An 18,721-nucleotide genomic window follows, 5' to 3' on the forward strand; every position below is an offset into this window, starting at 1 on the left:
GTAACTGCTAGACGTGATTAGAACAAAGGAAATGCAAACTCTGTAAACTTGAATACAATCAACACTTCCATGATAATCAACCTTAGTCTGTGACCTGGAGTAAACCTAAATTCAGGTGTGTCCTTATCCTGAGGGACAGGATAAATGGGGGCTCCTGAGACGATCTCAGGACTGTTCTTCTGTGACTCCACAAGAGAAGCATGAGAGCAGTCCGCTGTCAGCTGCAGTGTAAGATTTGTGTTTTCATGTTTTATGTTTAATTGTGTCTTGACTGTCGTTTTCATGTTGTTTTTATTAAACCTCTTGCTTAACTTTCAATCCGAACCTAGCCTCTCCTTCGTCCCCAGAAATCTAAGAACACGTCATTTAGTGTATTCTAACATTAATAACAGCACAATGTTTTATTAAGTTGTCTCTGTCCTGATATCTTCACTAGTACAGGAAACTAGAGTTTGTACATCTTTAGTAACATTTAAACAGTTGAACTGGTTCAAACATGCGGCTGTATTTTAACAAGCCGTTAGTGTCACCTAGTGGAGAAAAAGCTGACAACAATGGGAACTCCTTTATTCAGGATCCAGTCTACAGGAGAGGACAGGGACTGTCATCGTCTCACTGAATGTGTTTTAAAGGTTAAAGAAAAGCTGTGGAGGTAAAGAGTAACCAGCAGTAGAAATCTTGATTTCTAGACAGAAATAATCTATAATAACAGAAATAAAAACCCAGCAGAGTTGCTGCTGTCAGTCCCAGTCCACAGTAGAGGACGATCCTTCCCCGACTCTCTGGTTGTGGTGGACTTGTTGTGTTTGGTGGACTTGTTGTGTTTGGTGTCTCAGGTTCAGGCCGTTCCCTCGCTGCTGTAAAGAGACCAAACACATCTGTTTCATTCATGTGAAGAAAAAACATTTCACTAAAAGAGAAGGAAGTGTAAGGATTGTGGATTTCCACAGTACTTCTATTCTCGGGTCCTTATTTATCTAAAAAGCTGCTGAATTGGGGCGTTGTTGGCCCGACAACAACCCCTCTTAGCTGTTATATAATCACAACATATCAGAGCCTGAAGTGAGCTAAGCTTTTATAAAACAGTCATCAAGTATGGCATTATGAAAGTTAGTCACATTTCAATTTAAATAGATTTTTATTCATAAAAAATCATGTTCACAATAAAATCTAAGCTCTCCTGGGATGACTGTCCGCCTCACACATACCGAGGCTGTTGCTATGGAACATAGCACAGGTAACGTTAGCCTTCACTAGCAGCTAGCACAAGCTTTCTTTTGCTTAATGCTAAATAAAGGCAAACAATAACAAACTAACTGCTGAGGCAGCAGTAGCGCAGCAACTACTGTTTTCTGGGTGAAGGTGAAAGGCCCGGAGGCCAGAGAAGATCTCCAATTATCTCTCTGAACTCTAATTCCCGGCATATTCGTCGGTAACCTATATTACCAGAAACCTTTAAGAATCACTGAGACAATAGAATAAAGTCAAGTACTTGTACTGAACAGTGTTTCAAGTATTACAAAACACATGCAGGCTCAAATCAGAGACTATGTATCCCTAGCAATCAGACAAAGCAATACAGGGCTCAGGTCTACAAAGTCACCCAAGTTGTGAGCCCTGATTCTAACTCACCCTCCCTACTTATCCTCTCCTCCGCGGGTTCTGTCATCTCTGTCATTAGGCAGAATGTGTGTTTCTATCTTCATGCACCGCAGTCGGGTGTCTGACAGGTTCCACTTGACAACACAACACACAAAGTACTAAAACCACATTTAGAAATATAATATAATTCTAACACAGCTTTGAAGAGAGCAGAGATAACGGCTTCAATTCCCCGTCGTGAAGTGCTGTCTGACAGCGAGGTAAAGCTCTGAAGGAGTTTGATTTGAAACCAGCTCTGTGTCCTGGTAGTTCTTCCCTCTGAGGCACCAGCCATCAGTCAACGTTTTTCTCAGAGGCGGAGTGATGCTTAATGTGAAAAGGAGTTTGGTTATAGCCGTTGTATGTGGTTATTATATCACGGCTATGAACCAATCAGATTGCTTGATTTGAGCAACCTTTTTAGAATGAATGAACTTACTAGTGACGTTGAGCCGACATCTACCAGAGTTACTCCCATAACTTGTGAGCACATCACACAGGTACAGTCCCGAGTCTTCAGTCCTGAGTCTGGACACATGAAGTCTGAGTCGTCCTTCTCTGAGGACGTCTTTGTCCCACTGGACTCGTCCTGCAAACTGTTCATCCTGAGACTCTGGGACCTCAACTCCTTCATGGAGATGAAACAGGACTGGATTATTGACAGTTATCAGTTCACAGAAGATATTCAGAGAGTTGGAGGAAGTGTGAGGGTTGGTTGTGAAGGTCCACTCCAGTGTGATGTGGTGGTTCTCCTCTGCCTGATAGGAGGTCTGGGTCACATTCACTACAAATGTTCCTGTTGAGGAGACAGAGAGGGAAAGTGAGGAGCAGACACACTGACAACTTTAAACTCCATCTCCACATGTTTCTGTGGACACTTTAGTGATTCTTTGTTTAGTGTTAGTGGATAATAAAGTGAAGCTGTAAACTAACCAGAGACACAGGAGGTCAGGATGATGAGCAGCAGGATGCTGCAGATCATCTTCTCCCTGTGAGAGGAGACAGAGGGGAAGAGTCACAAATACATGAGCTCAGAGTTCACTTATTACAGGACAGAGAGAGGACATATACAGTCTGTTTATACTTCTTCCTCTGTGTTACTTATTACACATGACTGACCAGAGGACTGACAATAAGCAGCTACAGTGATGTATTTCTGTCACAAGATGGCGCCAGTTAGTAGAGTTTTTCAACCGAGGAAGTACGAGTCTAAAATGATCTGAGATGAACTGTGAGATAAAGCAGAGTGACTTGGTGGTGACTTAAAAGCTGTACTTTAACTGTTCAATCTATAACGTTGCCTAGGCATGTCTTACTCTTAACTCCTCTTTGTGTATTTTGAAAATCAAAAAGGCGCGAAAACACGAGGCAGGAAGTAAAACTAAACATGACATGGGAGAAACTGAGACTACAAAATACAGGAAACTGAACCATAAAACACACAAGGATGGAAACAGGGTAAAACGCAACAGAGAACACAGGAGACAGTAACCATCAAAGAAACAGGGAATAAATTAACACAATGAAACAGGAAAGACTAGAACAGAATAACATAACAGATGTGTTGGAGCAAGATTTCTGCTCATGTTCAAAACTTTGTGCACATTCAAAATATATCTCATCCCATCTGTGTTCTCTGAGATTTGGGGGACTTTGAATAAAATTAAGTGACGATAGGCTTTTACAAGAATCTGTCACTGTAATGAAAACCCACCCAGTGTCAAGTAATCAGTGTGTGTCCGACAATGGAAACGCTGACAGACACAGCAAGCCAGGAAACACGTGCAACGCCTCTGTGCAGCTTTACACTTTCTACATGTATCAAATATTCACTAAGAAGATCACACTTAGGCCTACCTGAAACTCATCCAATCGACTTTGAAAACGGCTCAGTAGTAGCATATTCACCATGCTGTAAGAATAGACTAGAATATTTTCATGAAAAACCGCCAAACACACACTGAGGGAGGGACTAGAATCTGATTGGCTGACCCGGCTGACCTGGCTGCTGAAGGCAGGACTTGAGTCTGAGAAACCCGAGTGGGAATTGTAGGGGTCAATAATGAGAAGAATAGCTACTAAAATGTGAGAAAAAGCCACAGAGGCATAGAAAAAGCGACTTATATACGTTTAAAAAAAAAATAACATAAAAAAAAAAGACATGATGAACAAAGTGATGATGAAGAGCTGCAGTTTGGTGAACTGTCCAGCAGGTGAAGCCAAAGTTCTTCTTTAACTTCCTGGAAAGAAAAACAACAAAAATTCCTCTGTATCTGTAAAATAACTCATGATCAGCAGAGGAAAAGGAGCATCAAAATATGTCCAAAAACAACAACAAATAGGCTATGCCGGGAAAATAAAACAACAGAACATCAAAAAATCCTCCGAAATGTCAAACACTTCTGAAGGAATTTGTTCTTAAAAATAAAAAGTAACTATTGTTTTCTATAATGTGAAAGGACACCTGGTGGACAACTGGAGAAGAACAATACTTCGTCATAGAGCTGCAGAGGGGAGTGAGGGTGCACTGTAAAAAAAAACGAATTTTTTCCATTTTTTCCACATTAAGTTTTAATGCCATAAAAATACAGAAAAATACTTATATTTAAAAAAAAAACCATTAAATTACGGTTTTAGTCTGTAAATTGATATAATGAGATAATATAGTTGTTTAACAGGATAATTCCATTGCTTTATGGTCTTGAAAGTTAAATTACATTGAATTTTATGTAAAAATAATTTTATGGTGTGTAAAATTTAGGCATCTTTCTGTTTTTTTACAGTTAAACCTTAAATTTAATGTAAAAAACAATCGTTACAAAACGGTAAAAAGTCTGGCAGCAAGAGTTGCCAAACACTTACTGTGAAATGACAGTAAAAAACCTTATGTTATTCTACAAAGAATTTCTTTTTAAAATGCAGATATTTACTGTACATTTTCTGTATTTTCACAGTCCAACTACTGTAGAATTAAAAAGAATTTTAATCAAAAAACATATTTAGAATGTCAAACAAATGTATAAATCTGTACAAACACTGAAAAATATTGCAAAATACCTTAAATTTACATAATTTAAATGAAAACTGCTGTTTTCATACAGTTTTCTTTGGTAAATTCACAAGATTATCCAATCCATCCACAAGAACTCCCTGTTAAAGTACAGATTTCTGGATGTAAAACACACAAAAATCATGTCAAATTAATGTAAAATTACCCTATTTGACAGCCCATTAATAGTATCTTAAAAGCTTTAGGCATTTATTTTACATGATTATCCAATCAATTTACAGTAAATTCCTGTTTAATACTGGTTTTCTACTGTACAAAAAACAATGTATGATAATAACTTGCAGAACCATTATTTTATAGTCATTACTTTATATAAATTATTTATCAGCAATTACAATCAACTCTTCAATATGTCTACAGGCTTTTCCCCGTAAATGTATAAGGGTTTATTTTATAAACAATATTGTATAGTGTTAAAAAGAAACTATCTAATATACTGTACTTTAATCATTAATATATTAGGTTTACTTTCAGTAAACTCTTCAGAGGGTAAATATTGGTATAATGTAGGGTCCATTTTAGCTTATGCAATGTGGTCTCATACATACTGTGTGTTAGTGTTTTAATCGCTGTCAAACATCATCATGTCCAGTATCTCTTAATGCAAGTCTACTAAATTCTAGCCATAGAGTAGGACTCGTATTTAGCTTTGCAGTTATTTGAAGAGGGGTTAAATGAGGTACTGAGACAGGTAGGACCAGCCATACCCGTTTAATGCATTGAATGAGGCTGACATGAACCCTCACTGCATGGCCTCAACAACTCCACAGCAAAAACCTACAAGCAATTGTTCTCAATTATAGTTGGACCAATGTAATTATATTAGAAACTATACTACTGTAATATTTTGCAAGCATATTTATGGTAATACACTAAAACAACTTGGCAGCACACAAGATTAAAAAGCCGTACTGCACCAAATCACCAGTGGGGCCAATGCGGACAAAGATGCTGTATTTAGATCTGTCTTTGTAAAAATAAACATTCTTTCATCGAAATATTTGTGGAAACAAAGCCATAGCTTCAGTTATGGGAATGCATAAGAGCTAAGAGTCAACCTAAACTACAAGCTTTGGATGTACATGATGTCTATTTAAGTCCAAGTCGGTGTATGCTCATCACTATATAATCATGTTTTGGTCTGGCGAATTAGTTGACAAAAGAATCGTGCAGCCACAGTTCACATCACATAGGCCCACAACCCTATAGGCCCACAACCCTATAGGCCTACAGGATGACGATACAGTACACAGAGAGCCAGGCAGCCTTCAGCCTGGGTAAGCCTACATCTTCACCATCCTAATATTTTAGGGGGCATCTGATGTTCTTGCCTCATTTCACTTCCGTGGAGGCCATGGGCCTATTTCAGATTCATGGCCCAACATCTTTTTCCATTGACTGCTTACTGATGTCTGTGGGGATGTCTTATACTGTGTCCACTCTGGCTTTTGATGTTTGTTCCTGTCTATGTCATGCAAACAGCTCAGAGCATGAGCTTCCCTCTTATGTCAGGTAGAATGAATATTCATGCATGTCCGGTACCTTAAATGCCTCACCAAGACCTTGGTGATCTGACCACCCCTGCCTCTGAAATTACACTACAATCTCCCTTGAATTGCAATGGTTAAACAGGCATTGATGCACATATAGGGCAATGTGTTTCATTTGTAACAAATGGATTGCCTGTGCCACAGCTATGCTACACTTTTATAAGGGGTGATAAATCAATATTAATGCACACCAATACCTCAAATATGTACCTGCTTGCCTAACTTGCACACCACCTAACCTAACTTGTTCCGCTAGTTCCAACCCTCATACAGTTTAATTCAACCCTGTGTTGATACGCCACAACAGACACAACAGAGCCATTCGTGTAATACCTGTAATTTAATGTAACAATAAAGGAATCTTGAATTGTGTGCGGCTGCCCATTTAAAGTGTGTCCCCTCTTATGAAAGTCATGCCTACCGACAAACCGTATGGACATCTGCAACATTATGCTTATTTGAGAAATTATCTGTGATTTAATTTCAAAACTGAAGGAGTAGGCTTTTCATAAGGCTGTTATGAATGTCATGAAAATAAGCAATTCAAAAATTTGGGAAGTTTTTACTGTTTTTCCCAATTCCCCACAGTCAGAAACTAATATGCAGACCTCTTTTTATGTATTTGGTGTACTTCAAATAGAATATGTAGCATACATGTTCTTTTCCTTATGAGGTTAAAATTGTTGTTAAAACAATTTTCTCTTAATATTAAGACCCAAAGTGAGTCACCGTGTTCAACAAAATGCAAGGTCATTGTGCAGTCTACTGCTCCCTCAAATCATTTTGCCTCTCCCCAATTTCTACAGGTCAAAGGGAACAAAGAGTTTTTCATGGGCTGAGGTAATATATGGTGAATAAAGACAGGGAGGACATAAAGCTTTACATTGGTGTGGTATATTTAAAAAAAAAAAAATATATATATATATATATATATATGTATTTTAATTTAGCAATATGCATTGTGTGAAAGACTGGGAAGGGATGCTAGTGCTCAACAGTTTAACCAAGGCTTCTAGCATCAACGTGAACATTGATAATCTGGACGTGAAGCGATGACCTTAAAATGGTTGATTAAACAGAAATGTAAACAGAAATTGTCTATGTCTATGTGTCTATGTGCTTCAGATGTCAAGAAAGTGCGTGCAGATTCAAATAATTGAATGTTGCACAATCATTGGATGAATCCTACCGGGCAGAGACGATCTTGACCAATGATATTGTTTGACTTCATGGGGGGGCTGTGCTAAAGTCAAACTCGTCTCGACGCAGAGACAGTGTGGATAATAACGTATTGCAGGAGTCAGGACTTTTCCACGGTGATTCACATTCAGCTTTCACTTAAGGTAAAGTAATACTTTTCTTTTTATTTACATGCAGTTTCCGAGATATCAACTGGACACGAGTTAAGATAACACTTGCAAGTTTCACAATTTTAAAATATCAGCAGGGATAACGTTAGCATTTGCCGTTTATGTGCCTACATAAGACTATCCTTATGTAATTTTAGCCTTGAATGTGAACCATGCATTTATCATAATATTAGCTAGCTAGCTAAATATATAACAGTTAACTAGCTAGCTACATTATATTTGTCAGTTGACTAACGCTAACGTTAATTTAGTAACATCAACGTTCCATGTTTAACTTAAGTTCCTATTTCCTCGTGCAAACACGGACCTTACAAAGACAGGTGGCAGTTAACTTAGTAGCGTTAACTTGCTAAGTAACGTAAGGTTAGTAGTAGACAGTTTAGCAGGTCAGCTTGATTAGCTGGGTACTAATACTAGTAATTGAGGAAACTTTATAATGCTCCGTTGCTCCTAACGCTAGGTAGTTAACATCACTGTTATAACCGGAAAACCGCCATTAAGCCATATGTATCTTTATATTTTTATATATGAAAGGAGTTGCTTTTAATCTCGTTGTACATATGTGTATAATGATAATGAAAGGCATTCTATTCTATTCTACATTCAGGAGTCTCCTTATCTCTGTCTCTAACTGGAAGGACATTTGGACTGTTGATTGGATTTCTCTCAGTTTGAGAAGGACAGGGTCTTTACCTGAAACTTCTGGGATAAATAATTGGATAAATATGAGGGTAAATTAATAAGCTCATGACTCATGGTTAATGCACGTTGATAAATGGTTTCTATTGTTTCACTTTAAAGTGAGAGCCCTGTTAGCATGGGCCACACCTTATTCCTCCTGTCACACTTCACTTCATTTTACATTCATTTACACCTTATTCCTCCAGTCACAAGAGTCACAAGTCTGGTGGCAAAACTGTGTCAGGTTACAAAGTTATGAACTTTGGTAAAGTTGGAAAGAGATTTAGTTGTGAACTTTATATTTGTGTTCAAATTCTGCAAAGGGAAATGAGAGAAGAGACATGCTGCGCACACTGTACAAACAAGCCAGGTCAAAAAGTTCACTTATGTTCATTCAGAGGAAAATATTGTTTTGTACATTTTGGAGACATCACAAAAAACTAAGGCAGCATAGACTTAATTTAACATTACATGAAGCCCTAAATGGATCATTTTATATTGAATGTCACTTGATCTGAGTAATCTATGGAAGTTTGTTTCTTAGTAAAACTTCAGCAGCTTTTGGAAAATAAGTTGTTCTACAGCACCACCAGATGGCCAAGCTGTGTAACTTCTGTTATATGACTGCTGTTAAAACCATCTGATGTGAGACAGATATTTACCGCTTTATTTAGTCTCAGTTCTACATTTGCTGAATTGGTATAAATGTGTTTTATGAGCTGGTCCAACACTACTGAGTTGATGCACCTGATATCAGATACAAACACTGGTTTTCTGTCTTCATGCAGCTGCAGAACACACACCAGGAGGCCCAAAAGTCAGATCACATCATTGGAACAAAGTTAAAACTTCTCTCAGAGCTGCAAAGTTCTCATAGTCTCTGCTGTGATATTTCTAGTAGATGCAGCTGTAAGATGTCCAGCAGCAATGTTCTTATATTACGTTCTGTTTGTGTCGTTGCTTTGTTTGCTCTTCCTTTAGTCTCATGTCTCCTCCAGCAGAACAAGTCAGATCCAGAACTGGTCCAGATGTGAGGAGACATTTGGCAGCTTCACTTCTTACGTTCTGGGTCCAAACTGTTTGAAGGAAGAAACATAACATCAGTTACCATCTCTACTGATCAAGATATACTTATTTTAAGTACTCTAAGTATGTTTTGCTGATACATACTTACTTTTACTTAAGTAAGAATGCAGGACTTTGAATTGTAGTTGTGGGTTTTCACAGTGTGGTATTGTGTTCACATATACAGTCAGGCGCCATCTTGGGAAAACAGTCACGATCAGTCGAATGACAAACGCCGAGCAACGTGAGCTGAACGGTCACTTGAAATCTCCCATGGTCCGTGGTTTCCCAGTGGGTCAATAGAAATTACGTTTGTGAAATGTTTGTGAAATGTGACTAACTACAAGGGTTAGGTTTCGATTGGTCGTGACTGTTTTCCCAAGATCGCGCCCGCCTCTATACGTGAATGCTACTGTCTTTCTAAACTATCTTTTTAATAAACTGTCTGTATACTTACAAAAATCTCAATGCTTAATTTTACATGTATGGACCCTCATTATGATACCGTGGAAGTGTGGTGCTATTTTGAGCCTTGTTAGCGGTGTAGAAATAGTGATTCATTTATACTTTACCCTTTCCCCCGACGACTAGCGTAATGAGCTAATTAGCGCTTTGTGCCAAAACTGGTCACATTCGATTAGCATGAAAACTAATCACAGATAACAGTAATATCGGTACACATACATTATTAACCCCTAGGTTCATTTTGAGCCAGATTTGTAATTTTAATGAGGCCAACGTCTCTCTAGCAGAGCTGCTGCAGAAGGCTGCAGCGCAAAGGCCCGACACAACATGGACCAACCAGGACCAGGTCTGGTATATGTGCTGACAGGGTGATTGGGGAATGAGGCACAGGTGATCAGGATGAGGAGAGTTTGAGGACACCTGGTGGACAGGTGGACAATAACAATAAGTCTTCATAGAGCTGCTGAGGCCAGAGGGGAGTGGGGGTGTGTCTGAGAGAGGGACAGAGAGGCAGATACTCTTAACTATGAAGCAGGGGTGTGTATATTTCATACTGAGAACAGTATGTAAAAAAGAAAAGAAAAACAGTAATATGTATGTGTATATGGGAATGTGTTGAAACTTGAATGGGACCATCATGTCTCTTCATGTCCTGCAGCGGTCCCAGTTGTGTCTCCTGCAGTTCAAAGTTCAGACTGAGCTGCAGCCTGCAGGACGAGACAAACACTTTCAATCTAGAAAGGTACAACTTTGTTTTAACGGGACGTTTTACAGTAACGTGTTGAGATCCACAGTTATATTTTAGATGTACAAACCTGCAGGACTCAACCCCAGAACACTTAAACTCATCCTTTTTAAGCTTTTATATTGTTATCGCTCTCGCTCTCTCTCTCTCGCTCTCTCTCTCTCTCTCTCTCTCTCTCTCTCTGTCTCTCTCGCTCTCTTTCCATCACAGTTTGTCTTCAGTTCTTTTCTCTTTCAGTTCTGTAAAATGAACATGTTTTCATCAACTCATGTGTGGTCTCCCTTCCTTTGTTCAGCCTTTTGCCAAATTCTGACAGCCCAGTATGTATTCTATATTTAAATATGTAAAATAGGGTTAAAGAATAAACTCTTTCATCATTATAATGTTGGTTCAACCACCATTAATTAAAAATAAAATACATATAGGCCCATGAATAGAAAAATTAATTTAATTGGATCTGATAAATGTTCATGAGTCTCCCTGTATGTTACTATAGACAAGTCCATTATATTCAGCTCAATATCAGAGATCACACATTTACCTCAAGAGACACCCTCTCTCTATATTGAATTGAGGAAAAACTCCCCCAAAAACTTAAACAACAAAGAACAACAGAGGAGGATCCCTCTCTCTGGATGAATAGATATGCAATAGATGTGTGTACAGAATAACCAATAAAATCAAATGACAGTATAGACAGATGACTTCTTAATCAAGTCTGGATGATACATAGATGTGAATTAAGAGTGTCGTCTATCTTCTTTATTATCTAACATGATGAAAACTGCAGCTGTGAGTTCTGACCTTCTGTCCAAATGTATATACAGCTTTAAATATGATTTCTAAACGTCCTGTAATTGACCCTCAGTGTGTTTAAGGCTGTCTGTTATTTCCTGTCATTGTCTCACTGAATGTGTTTTAAAGGTTAAAGAAAAGCTGTGGAGTTAAAGAGTAACCAGCAGAGGGAGCTTTGTACTGGGAGTCAGGTGGTCTTGTTGAAGGAGTTGATCATCAAGTCTCCACAGTTAACCTGCATGCTATCAGCTCAGCATCATAACACACATGGATTGTGGCAGAGATGGCAAAAGTACTCACTTCTCATACTTAAGTAGAAGTACAGATACTTGAGTTAAAAAATACTCTGGTAAAAGTAGAAGTACTGATTTAACTTCTTTACTCAAGGAAAAGTAACAAAGTACAGGCTTGGAAATGTACTTAAAGTATAAAAGTAAAAGTAGCCTTGCGAATGACAACCATTTTTTATGCAAAGCTACCTGGACCAAAGATGTTACTAGAGTGTAAGCTGAGAAACTTCAGTAGACATGTAGAAAAGGCTCTTCATATATATGCCATTGTCTACATTTTAAATGAATGTCTGCCAATAGGCCTAAAACATCACATATATGATTATTGTGACAGAGACTGGGACTCCAGGTTAATAAGATTCTGACTGAGTAGCAAGATATGAATTCAATTGTGATTCTGTGATAATTCACAAATCCAGTTCCTTTTTTAATCTTCCCATTAACATTTAAAAGGACTCTACATGTAAGTTCCGCATACTTTTAGAGTACAACTAACGGATGGCAGCAGTGTATTAGATATAAACTGACAGCTAATAAATCTTTGAACATGGAGTGCTAATAATAATAAATGTAATATGTCAGGCTCACAATTTTTACAATTGAAGTGCTATACAAGTTGGAGAAAATACAAATTCAATGTGCATTCTATTAAATTTTTTTATTGATATCCAAATAGACATCCAGCAAAAGAAAAATGGCAAGTGATGTATGCCTTCAAATCTGTAGATGTGCATGGATTTTTCCTGAATCCCTTAAAGAACTTGGGAGCAACTAGGGTATACAGACCTTCTGTATAGTGTAACGTGTTATAACATAATTGTGTACAGAACAGATATACACACCATCTGTAATGCTTAACGTGTCATAACATTATTGTGTGTAGGACAGCGAGTGAGTGAAAAAACTTGTTTTTAGATACAGTATATTTACACACAAATATGATACACTTTTCTTTATAAAATCACATAAAGTCACACTGGTGAAAAGTCTTGAGCAAAAAGGCTTTCCCATGGAGAGCAGGAGCTCAGCGATTAAGGCAAATCTCAGGGACAGGGAGAGAGAGACCGCAAGTGATCACATGTATACCTCAAAGTCTGTGTGTGCTTGATGTTGGGTGAAACCCTAAGACCCTTCAAAACCTGTGTAATAACTTCCAAGGCATAATTAACATAACAACCAGAACCTTTTTAGCATCAATGTACTGTGTGTGTGTGTGTGTGTGTGTGTGTGTGTGTGTGTGTGTGTGTGTGTGTGTGTGTGTGTGTGTGTGTATGTACACATGAATATCAGTGTGAATGCGTGTTCGCATGATACAGAGAGAGAATCCAATACTACCAAAAACCTTTGTTTAGCTTCAAAAGAAGCTGATTTTCAAAGTTCTTGGAATCAACACGTGCCCTTTTTGGTGTAAAAATCAGCCCTGCAGTGCTGAACAGTCTCTCGCAGGCAGCGGAGGCAGGTAGTGCCGTGTTAAGCCTCAATGACAGGCGGCATACTGCCGGGAAAGACTTCAGTACATCCGTTGTATCACCTGGGCACCCCAGGTAGGTCTCCAGCTGTTTGGTATTTTCTTGGGAACTGGACTGCTTGATTGCTGAAAAAAAGTCCTCCTCCTCCGAAGAATGGTAGATATCACCTCCTTCATTCACCACAACTTGTTCCTTCAGGTGACTTTTGATGTAGTCAAGGCCTATGGAACACAAAACCAAATAAGATGTCAACTATCTCTAAGATGGTTTATGACATAATTTAAAAACACATATACACATACATATATACACATACATACATATACATATATATATATATATATATATATATATATATATATATATATATATATATATATATATATAAAAAAGGATTACATAAATATTGTAATTTTGTTTGCACTAGGTTAGGGATACTTCAAATGCTGGACTTTTCACTATTATAAGCGTAAAGCAAACAGTGCAAGACTTACCCAGTTTTAGGACACATTCATCACTTGTCCAGCAGGTCTTGAATTTGGGGACGAGAATGGCAGCGGCAATTAGCTCTGGATCTGTGAGCATCTGTCCAAAACGTTTTTCAAGGCCTGCTAGAACTGCTTCAATCAAAGGCCTACAGGACTTGGAGGAAATGCAGAGGTGCTGGAGCTTCGCCTGGAGTAGTGTTATTGTAGGTACCAACCATCCCATCTGCACATTGGCCTCTCCCTGGAGAACATCAAGCGCTTTTGCAAATGGGCTCATGGTCTTGGTATACTCTGCCAAAAAAGCAAGCTCAACAGGAGTGAACCTGACAACAAAAAACACAAAAAGTGATTAATGAATATAGCATATAGTATTCATTAAGCCAATTTAAACCCATCCTTAACTGTAACATTAACTAAATTATTTGAAGCTACCTCATATTGCAGTCAATAAATCTACAAAATAAAAAGGCACAAAAAGTACATACATAGGAATCTTTAGCGCGCTGCAGATAGCTGTAATTGCTCCTTCTCCTTGTTCCTTTAGGATTCTCACAATCCTCTCAACGGCAAAGAAGAGGGAGTTCCACCGTGTCTCATTGGGCCTCAGGAGCTGAAGTTTGCAGTTATCCTCTATGATTTCAGCAGCTGTGGTAGATCTTGAGCTTTTGCTCCACAGACTTGAACACTTGGAGAATGCTGAACGAGACAGCCGCTTGTACACTGGATTTCCATTTGCTTTCAAGGCATCAGCAGTGGAGATCAGGTTGAGAAGGTGTTATGCACAACGTTGGTGCTTTGGCAGCTGGTATTCCAAGCCATTATCTTCATCCAATATTTTCTTGGCTTCAACAAACTCAACACCTGTGATATCTCCCCCCTCTTCTTCTTCTTCCTCTCTCCTTCTCCCGTACTTGCCCTCGCACCCTGAAGTGCAGTATCTGGATTGTTATTTTCATCCAGCTCACCAAAGACTCTAAAGGCCTTTATAAAATTTGAACCATTGTCAGTTGTTGTGCAAACAATTTTATCGCGGATGTTGTACTCCACATGTATATCGTTGAGAGCACTAGCAAGGGCAGAAAAGGTATGTGACCCTTTTAGCTGTTTGCACGCTAGGGCAGCACAGCACCTCTGCAGAGTTGCACTATCTATCCAATGCGCAGTGACACCTACTGTATTTAATAAATTAAACTGTTTTAAATGTTACTAAAGATGTACAAACTCTATTTTCCTAATTAAAGTAGTTAGTCTTGTGAACAACTCCTCACTTTATTTTGTGTAACCTCTGACTAAGTTATATTGACTTAATGATGCCATTGTTTATATGTGTAGATGCATTTTATATGTTTTAAATTAATTATTATTTATAATTATTTGATTGATGTGTATTTCTTTCTTTCTCTCTGTCACAGTGTGTCAGTATAGAAATAAAAAAAAACTAAAACAGTTTTGACATCTGGAATACTGAAATATTTATTGACACGTTTGGATCTTCCTGACCTTCAGGTTACAGTAGGCCTATATATGTCATAGCTGTCAACACTCCAGATTTACGCAGGTGTCTCCTGTTTCTCCTGTCCCTCTGCTCCCCATTAGTAAGTTTTCCCGCTAATCTCCTGATTTCATCGTGATATCATATGACTCAAATGGGTGTTTCACAGTTTCTGTGATATGTCCAGACTGGAGGATATGTCTGGTACTTGACGTGGCCATAGTGGGATTCGTAATTTTGCGGCCGGGGAAAATGACGTTAGCAAACTTGCTAATTATCGCATAAACATGCTTCACTTTGGAGGCGCAGAGCTGCTAACGTTAGCATCGTCTCGTTCCTCAGAGGTGTGACGGAGGCTGATCCACGGACACGAAGGCAGAGGTAACACACACTACAGTTTATGTTTGGACATTTTGTATTGCTATGGACTTAAGGTTCATTGAAACATGTTATGCATGCCTTAATGGCCACTGTTTACTTTCACTTTGAACAAAAATAATTTAATCAGCTGCAGCCGCTCCTCCTTAGTGTCCTGAGCTGAGCAGCAGAACAGGTAGGACTACATATTCTGAGTCAAATATTTTCAGAGAAGAGAAGCAGTTCATCCTTCTATCTCATAACTCAGGAGACATAAAACGGCTCGCTGCTCGCTCTTCTTCAAAACAAGTAAGTATAAAACAAATTTCATGATTCACGGTTTGTTTTTATTGTGTACATCAACTGTGGGACATTTACTGATGTTTACACTGACAAACATGTTAATTTACTCTCAGATTAGAAAATGATTCAAACAAATTGTCCCAAGTTTTAAATTTGGTTCTTTACTGAACTATTATTATAAAAGTTCCTCCAGGATTTGATCATCAGACATATTGTGATCTTCAGTTGATAAATGACAGGACAACCTGTTGTTTTATACTTTGTTTTAGGCTTTTTCTTGATCTTAGTTTGGATGATCGGTTACATTTTATTTAGTGTCAAGTTCATACAACAGGATGACTTGTTTCCCTTTAAGTCTTTAAAGCTCCAATGACCCTACCATCAGAGATGAACCATCTAAAGTAGTTTCTAACTATTACATCCTGTGTTGCACGGCCAGTCAGTCTGACAGAGAGCCAGTGGTGGACATGTTGTGGGGACAATACAGGCCAGTATTATGTTGGACACTCCCGGTGGTTTTTATTGGACATTTGGTCTGTTATGATTTGAAACAGATGTGCTAAATATATGACACTGTATTTGTATTAATGTACATTTATTTTGTTTCCATTAGTTTGTTTTGGGACAGACTGTAAGAAAAAAAGAAATAGAAAATGGAAGGGGCGCAATATTTGTTAAAGGCAGAATATGTGTCTAACCATTCTGAATGAAGTATTGTGGGGCTGCAGAGACGTCCTGGCCTACAAATCCCATCCTACAGACTAAAGGAAAACATCTTTGTTTGGTACAAATTCTTGCAAAAATCACACTATGACAATAGCACATTTTTATTTGTGTTTCAATGAAAATGAGAATAATGATCTAAAAAATTCATCATTCCCTCCAATATCATGAATCATATCGCAATCACAACATCAGTCAAAATAGTCGTAATATGACATTTTCCTCATATCGTGCAGCCCTACCGAGCAGTGTGGTTAACCACTATCTTTTAAAGGATCTCAGAGCATGTGACCTCTGAGGCAAAGGAAAACACATGTCCAACATGTAACCCTTTGCAAACAAAGTGAATGCAACTGTAAAAGCCACACCTGTATGTGTTTCCATTAGTTTGTTGTGGATCAGACTGTTTAAAAGAAGAAAAGAAATAGAAAATGGAAGGAGATGTTGGTATTGGTTGGTATCTCTTTAAATAAAAACACTTAAGGTGACCCCATGCTGGCTATTCTACCTCTGGTTCTTTACATAGTACAATAGTTTACATTGTGATATGTGGGCTACTGTAGAACCTGGTAATCTGGATTTGGTAATATTGAAACATTTGTATCTGGATAAGTGTGATTCAATCCAATTTTCTTTGAAAAATTGAAACAAAAGTAACATTTATTATCTGTTCCTGGATAGCAAAACATGGGATTTCCAGATTCAACTTTTCTGAACAGCTGGGTCCAGGACATTAGACTTCCTATAAATACATATTATTTTAAATGTTATAATGTTGTTGCCTCGTAAAGACATACAGTACATATAAACAACTGTGTTTAATTTCCCAGCTCAGTCTGTGTCAGTATGTTGGGAATGTGTTGCTGACTGAGATGCACACAGAAAGATGTTCAGCAGAAAGAAGTTTCCAGAAACCTTCGTCCTAACTTGCTCGTCCTCGTTCATGCACTTGTGGAGGAGTTTGTAGTTATACACCTGGTAAACACCTACTAACACACATGAACAGGTAGGATGTTGTTATTTTCAAACTTTTTCCCATTTTGTGATGTTGTAGCGTTATGATCTCTCATCAATGAAACAACAGAACAGTCAGGTGTTGTAACAACTGAGTATAAACAGACTGTATATGTCCTCTCTCTGTCCTGTAATAAGTGAACTCTGAGCTCATGTGTTTGTGACTCTTCACCTCCGTCTCCTCTCACAGGGAGAAGATGATCTGCAGCATCCTGCTGCTCATCATCCTGACCACCTGTGTCTCTGGTTAGTTTACAGCTCCACTTTATTATCCACTAACACTAAACAAAGAATCACTAAAGTGTCCACAGAAACATGTGGAGATGGAGTTTAAAGTTGTCAGTGGGAATTGCACATGATTGGGTGATGTCATCATATCACTTGCGGCACGTCAGCTGAGCAGTTGTATTGTGTGTAGATATGGTCAATTGTACTGGGAATTAAATTAAAATATCAGCAAAAGGCATAGCCACACATTTGGACACTGAACATCAACACATAGGCCAGGCCTATTTTCCTTCCGTAGCTCCAATCTCTGAGTCTAATAACACGTCATGTCACATTGTCAACATGGTACATGGATACATGAAGCAGAACATAGTGGGTCATACAGTATGTCTAATGCACTTCTGAAAATGCACTTCCTAATGCGTCCCTGTCCCCAGTACATTTCAAACCAAAGTGACGCCCGTGCTTCCCCTCTCTGTCTCCTCAACAGGAACATTAGTAGTGAATGTGACCCAGACCTCCTATCAGGCAGAGGAGAACCACCACATCACACTGGAGTGGACCTTCACAACCAACCCTCACACTTCCTCCAACTCTCTTTATATCTACTGTGTACTGTTAACTGATCTCAGGCCCTCAGTCCTGTTTTATCTCCATGAAGGAGTTGAGGCCCCAGAGTTTCAGCATGAAAAGTTTGCAGGACGAGTCCAGTGGGACAAAGACGTCCTCAGAGAAGGACGACTCAGACTTCATGTGTCCAGACTCAGGACTGAAGACTCGGGACTGTATGAATGTAAAGTGCACACAAGTAATGAGAGGAGCTCTGGTAAATGTTGGCTCCATGTTACTGGTAAGTTGATGCAGAACTTTCTTTCAGTTTCAATTCAGCAGCTTTTTAGATATATAACAGGAAAACGTTGAACATCCACAATCCTTACACTTCTTTGTCTTATAGGAAAATATTTTTTCCTTCAC

At 38.5% G+C, this 18,721-nt stretch overlaps 3 protein-coding genes across 10 annotated transcripts in view; 1 reads left to right on the forward strand and 2 right to left on the reverse strand.

Moving 5' to 3' along the window:
* LOC120573105 overlaps positions 1–18,721 on the forward strand; it is an 86,499-nt gene that overhangs the window by 39,860 nt on the left and 27,918 nt on the right. For 3 of the 7 annotated variants that reach the window (XM_039822560.1, XM_039822573.1, XM_039822574.1), the window contains exons 1-4: positions 15,707–15,787; positions 17,335–17,510; positions 17,709–17,764; positions 18,237–18,596. The exons of the other annotated variants lie outside the window; for them this stretch is intronic. In XM_039822560.1, the coding sequence (XP_039678494.1) occupies positions 17,503–17,510; positions 17,709–17,764; positions 18,237–18,596 (424 nt within the window). In that variant the 5' untranslated portion in view covers positions 15,707–15,787; positions 17,335–17,502. Of the gene's footprint in view, positions 1–15,706; positions 15,788–17,334; positions 17,511–17,708; positions 17,765–18,236; positions 18,597–18,721 lie in introns of those variants that run through there. 7 annotated transcript variants of the gene reach the window in all.
* On the reverse strand, positions 11–3,545 carry LOC120573117. Of its 2 annotated transcripts, XM_039822593.1 has the most exons (4): positions 3,499–3,545; positions 2,575–2,630; positions 2,081–2,437; positions 22–857 (listed from the first exon to the last, which is right to left on the reverse strand). In XM_039822593.1, exons 1-4 carry the CDS (start codon positions 3,507–3,509, stop codon positions 634–636), a joined length of 648 nt encoding a protein of 215 aa, XP_039678527.1. In that variant the 5' UTR covers positions 3,510–3,545; the 3' UTR covers positions 22–633. The 2 variants fall into 2 exon arrangements, with proteins under 2 accessions (XP_039678528.1, XP_039678527.1); XM_039822594.1 differs by lacking the exons at positions 2,575–2,630; positions 3,499–3,545 and adding an exon at positions 2,492–2,540 and having other exon boundaries at positions 11–857; positions 2,081–2,459.
* Positions 12,386–14,785, reverse strand: LOC120573112. The gene is made up of 3 exons (XM_039822588.1): positions 14,115–14,785; positions 13,636–13,952; positions 12,386–13,362 (listed from the first exon to the last, which is right to left on the reverse strand). Coding segments are annotated over exons 1-3 (678 nt in total). The 5' UTR covers positions 14,117–14,785; the 3' UTR covers positions 12,386–13,003.

The sequence above is a fragment of the Perca fluviatilis genome, chromosome 14, assembly GCF_010015445.1.
Source record: "Perca fluviatilis chromosome 14, GENO_Pfluv_1.0, whole genome shotgun sequence".
Lineage (NCBI taxonomy): Eukaryota > Metazoa > Chordata > Actinopteri > Perciformes > Percidae > Perca > Perca fluviatilis.

What these genes read in the sequence shown, in the direction of transcription:
- LOC120573117 (XM_039822593.1), bottom strand. An exon ending in CCTGACCTCCTGTGTCTCTG is followed by an intron (nt 2,438 to 2,574) that starts GTTAGTTTACAG and finishes TCTCCTCAACAG; the next exon opens with GAACATTTGTAGTGAATGTG. An exon ending in ATGTCGGCTCAACGTCACTA is followed by an intron (nt 858 to 2,080) that starts GTAAGTTCATTC and finishes GTCTCTTTACAG; the next exon opens with CAGCGAGGGAACGGCCTGAA.
- LOC120573112 (XM_039822588.1), bottom strand. An exon ending in TGAATGTGTCCTAAAACTGG is followed by an intron (nt 13,363 to 13,635) that starts GTAAGTCTTGCA and finishes TGTGTTCCATAG; the next exon opens with GCCTTGACTACATCAAAAGT.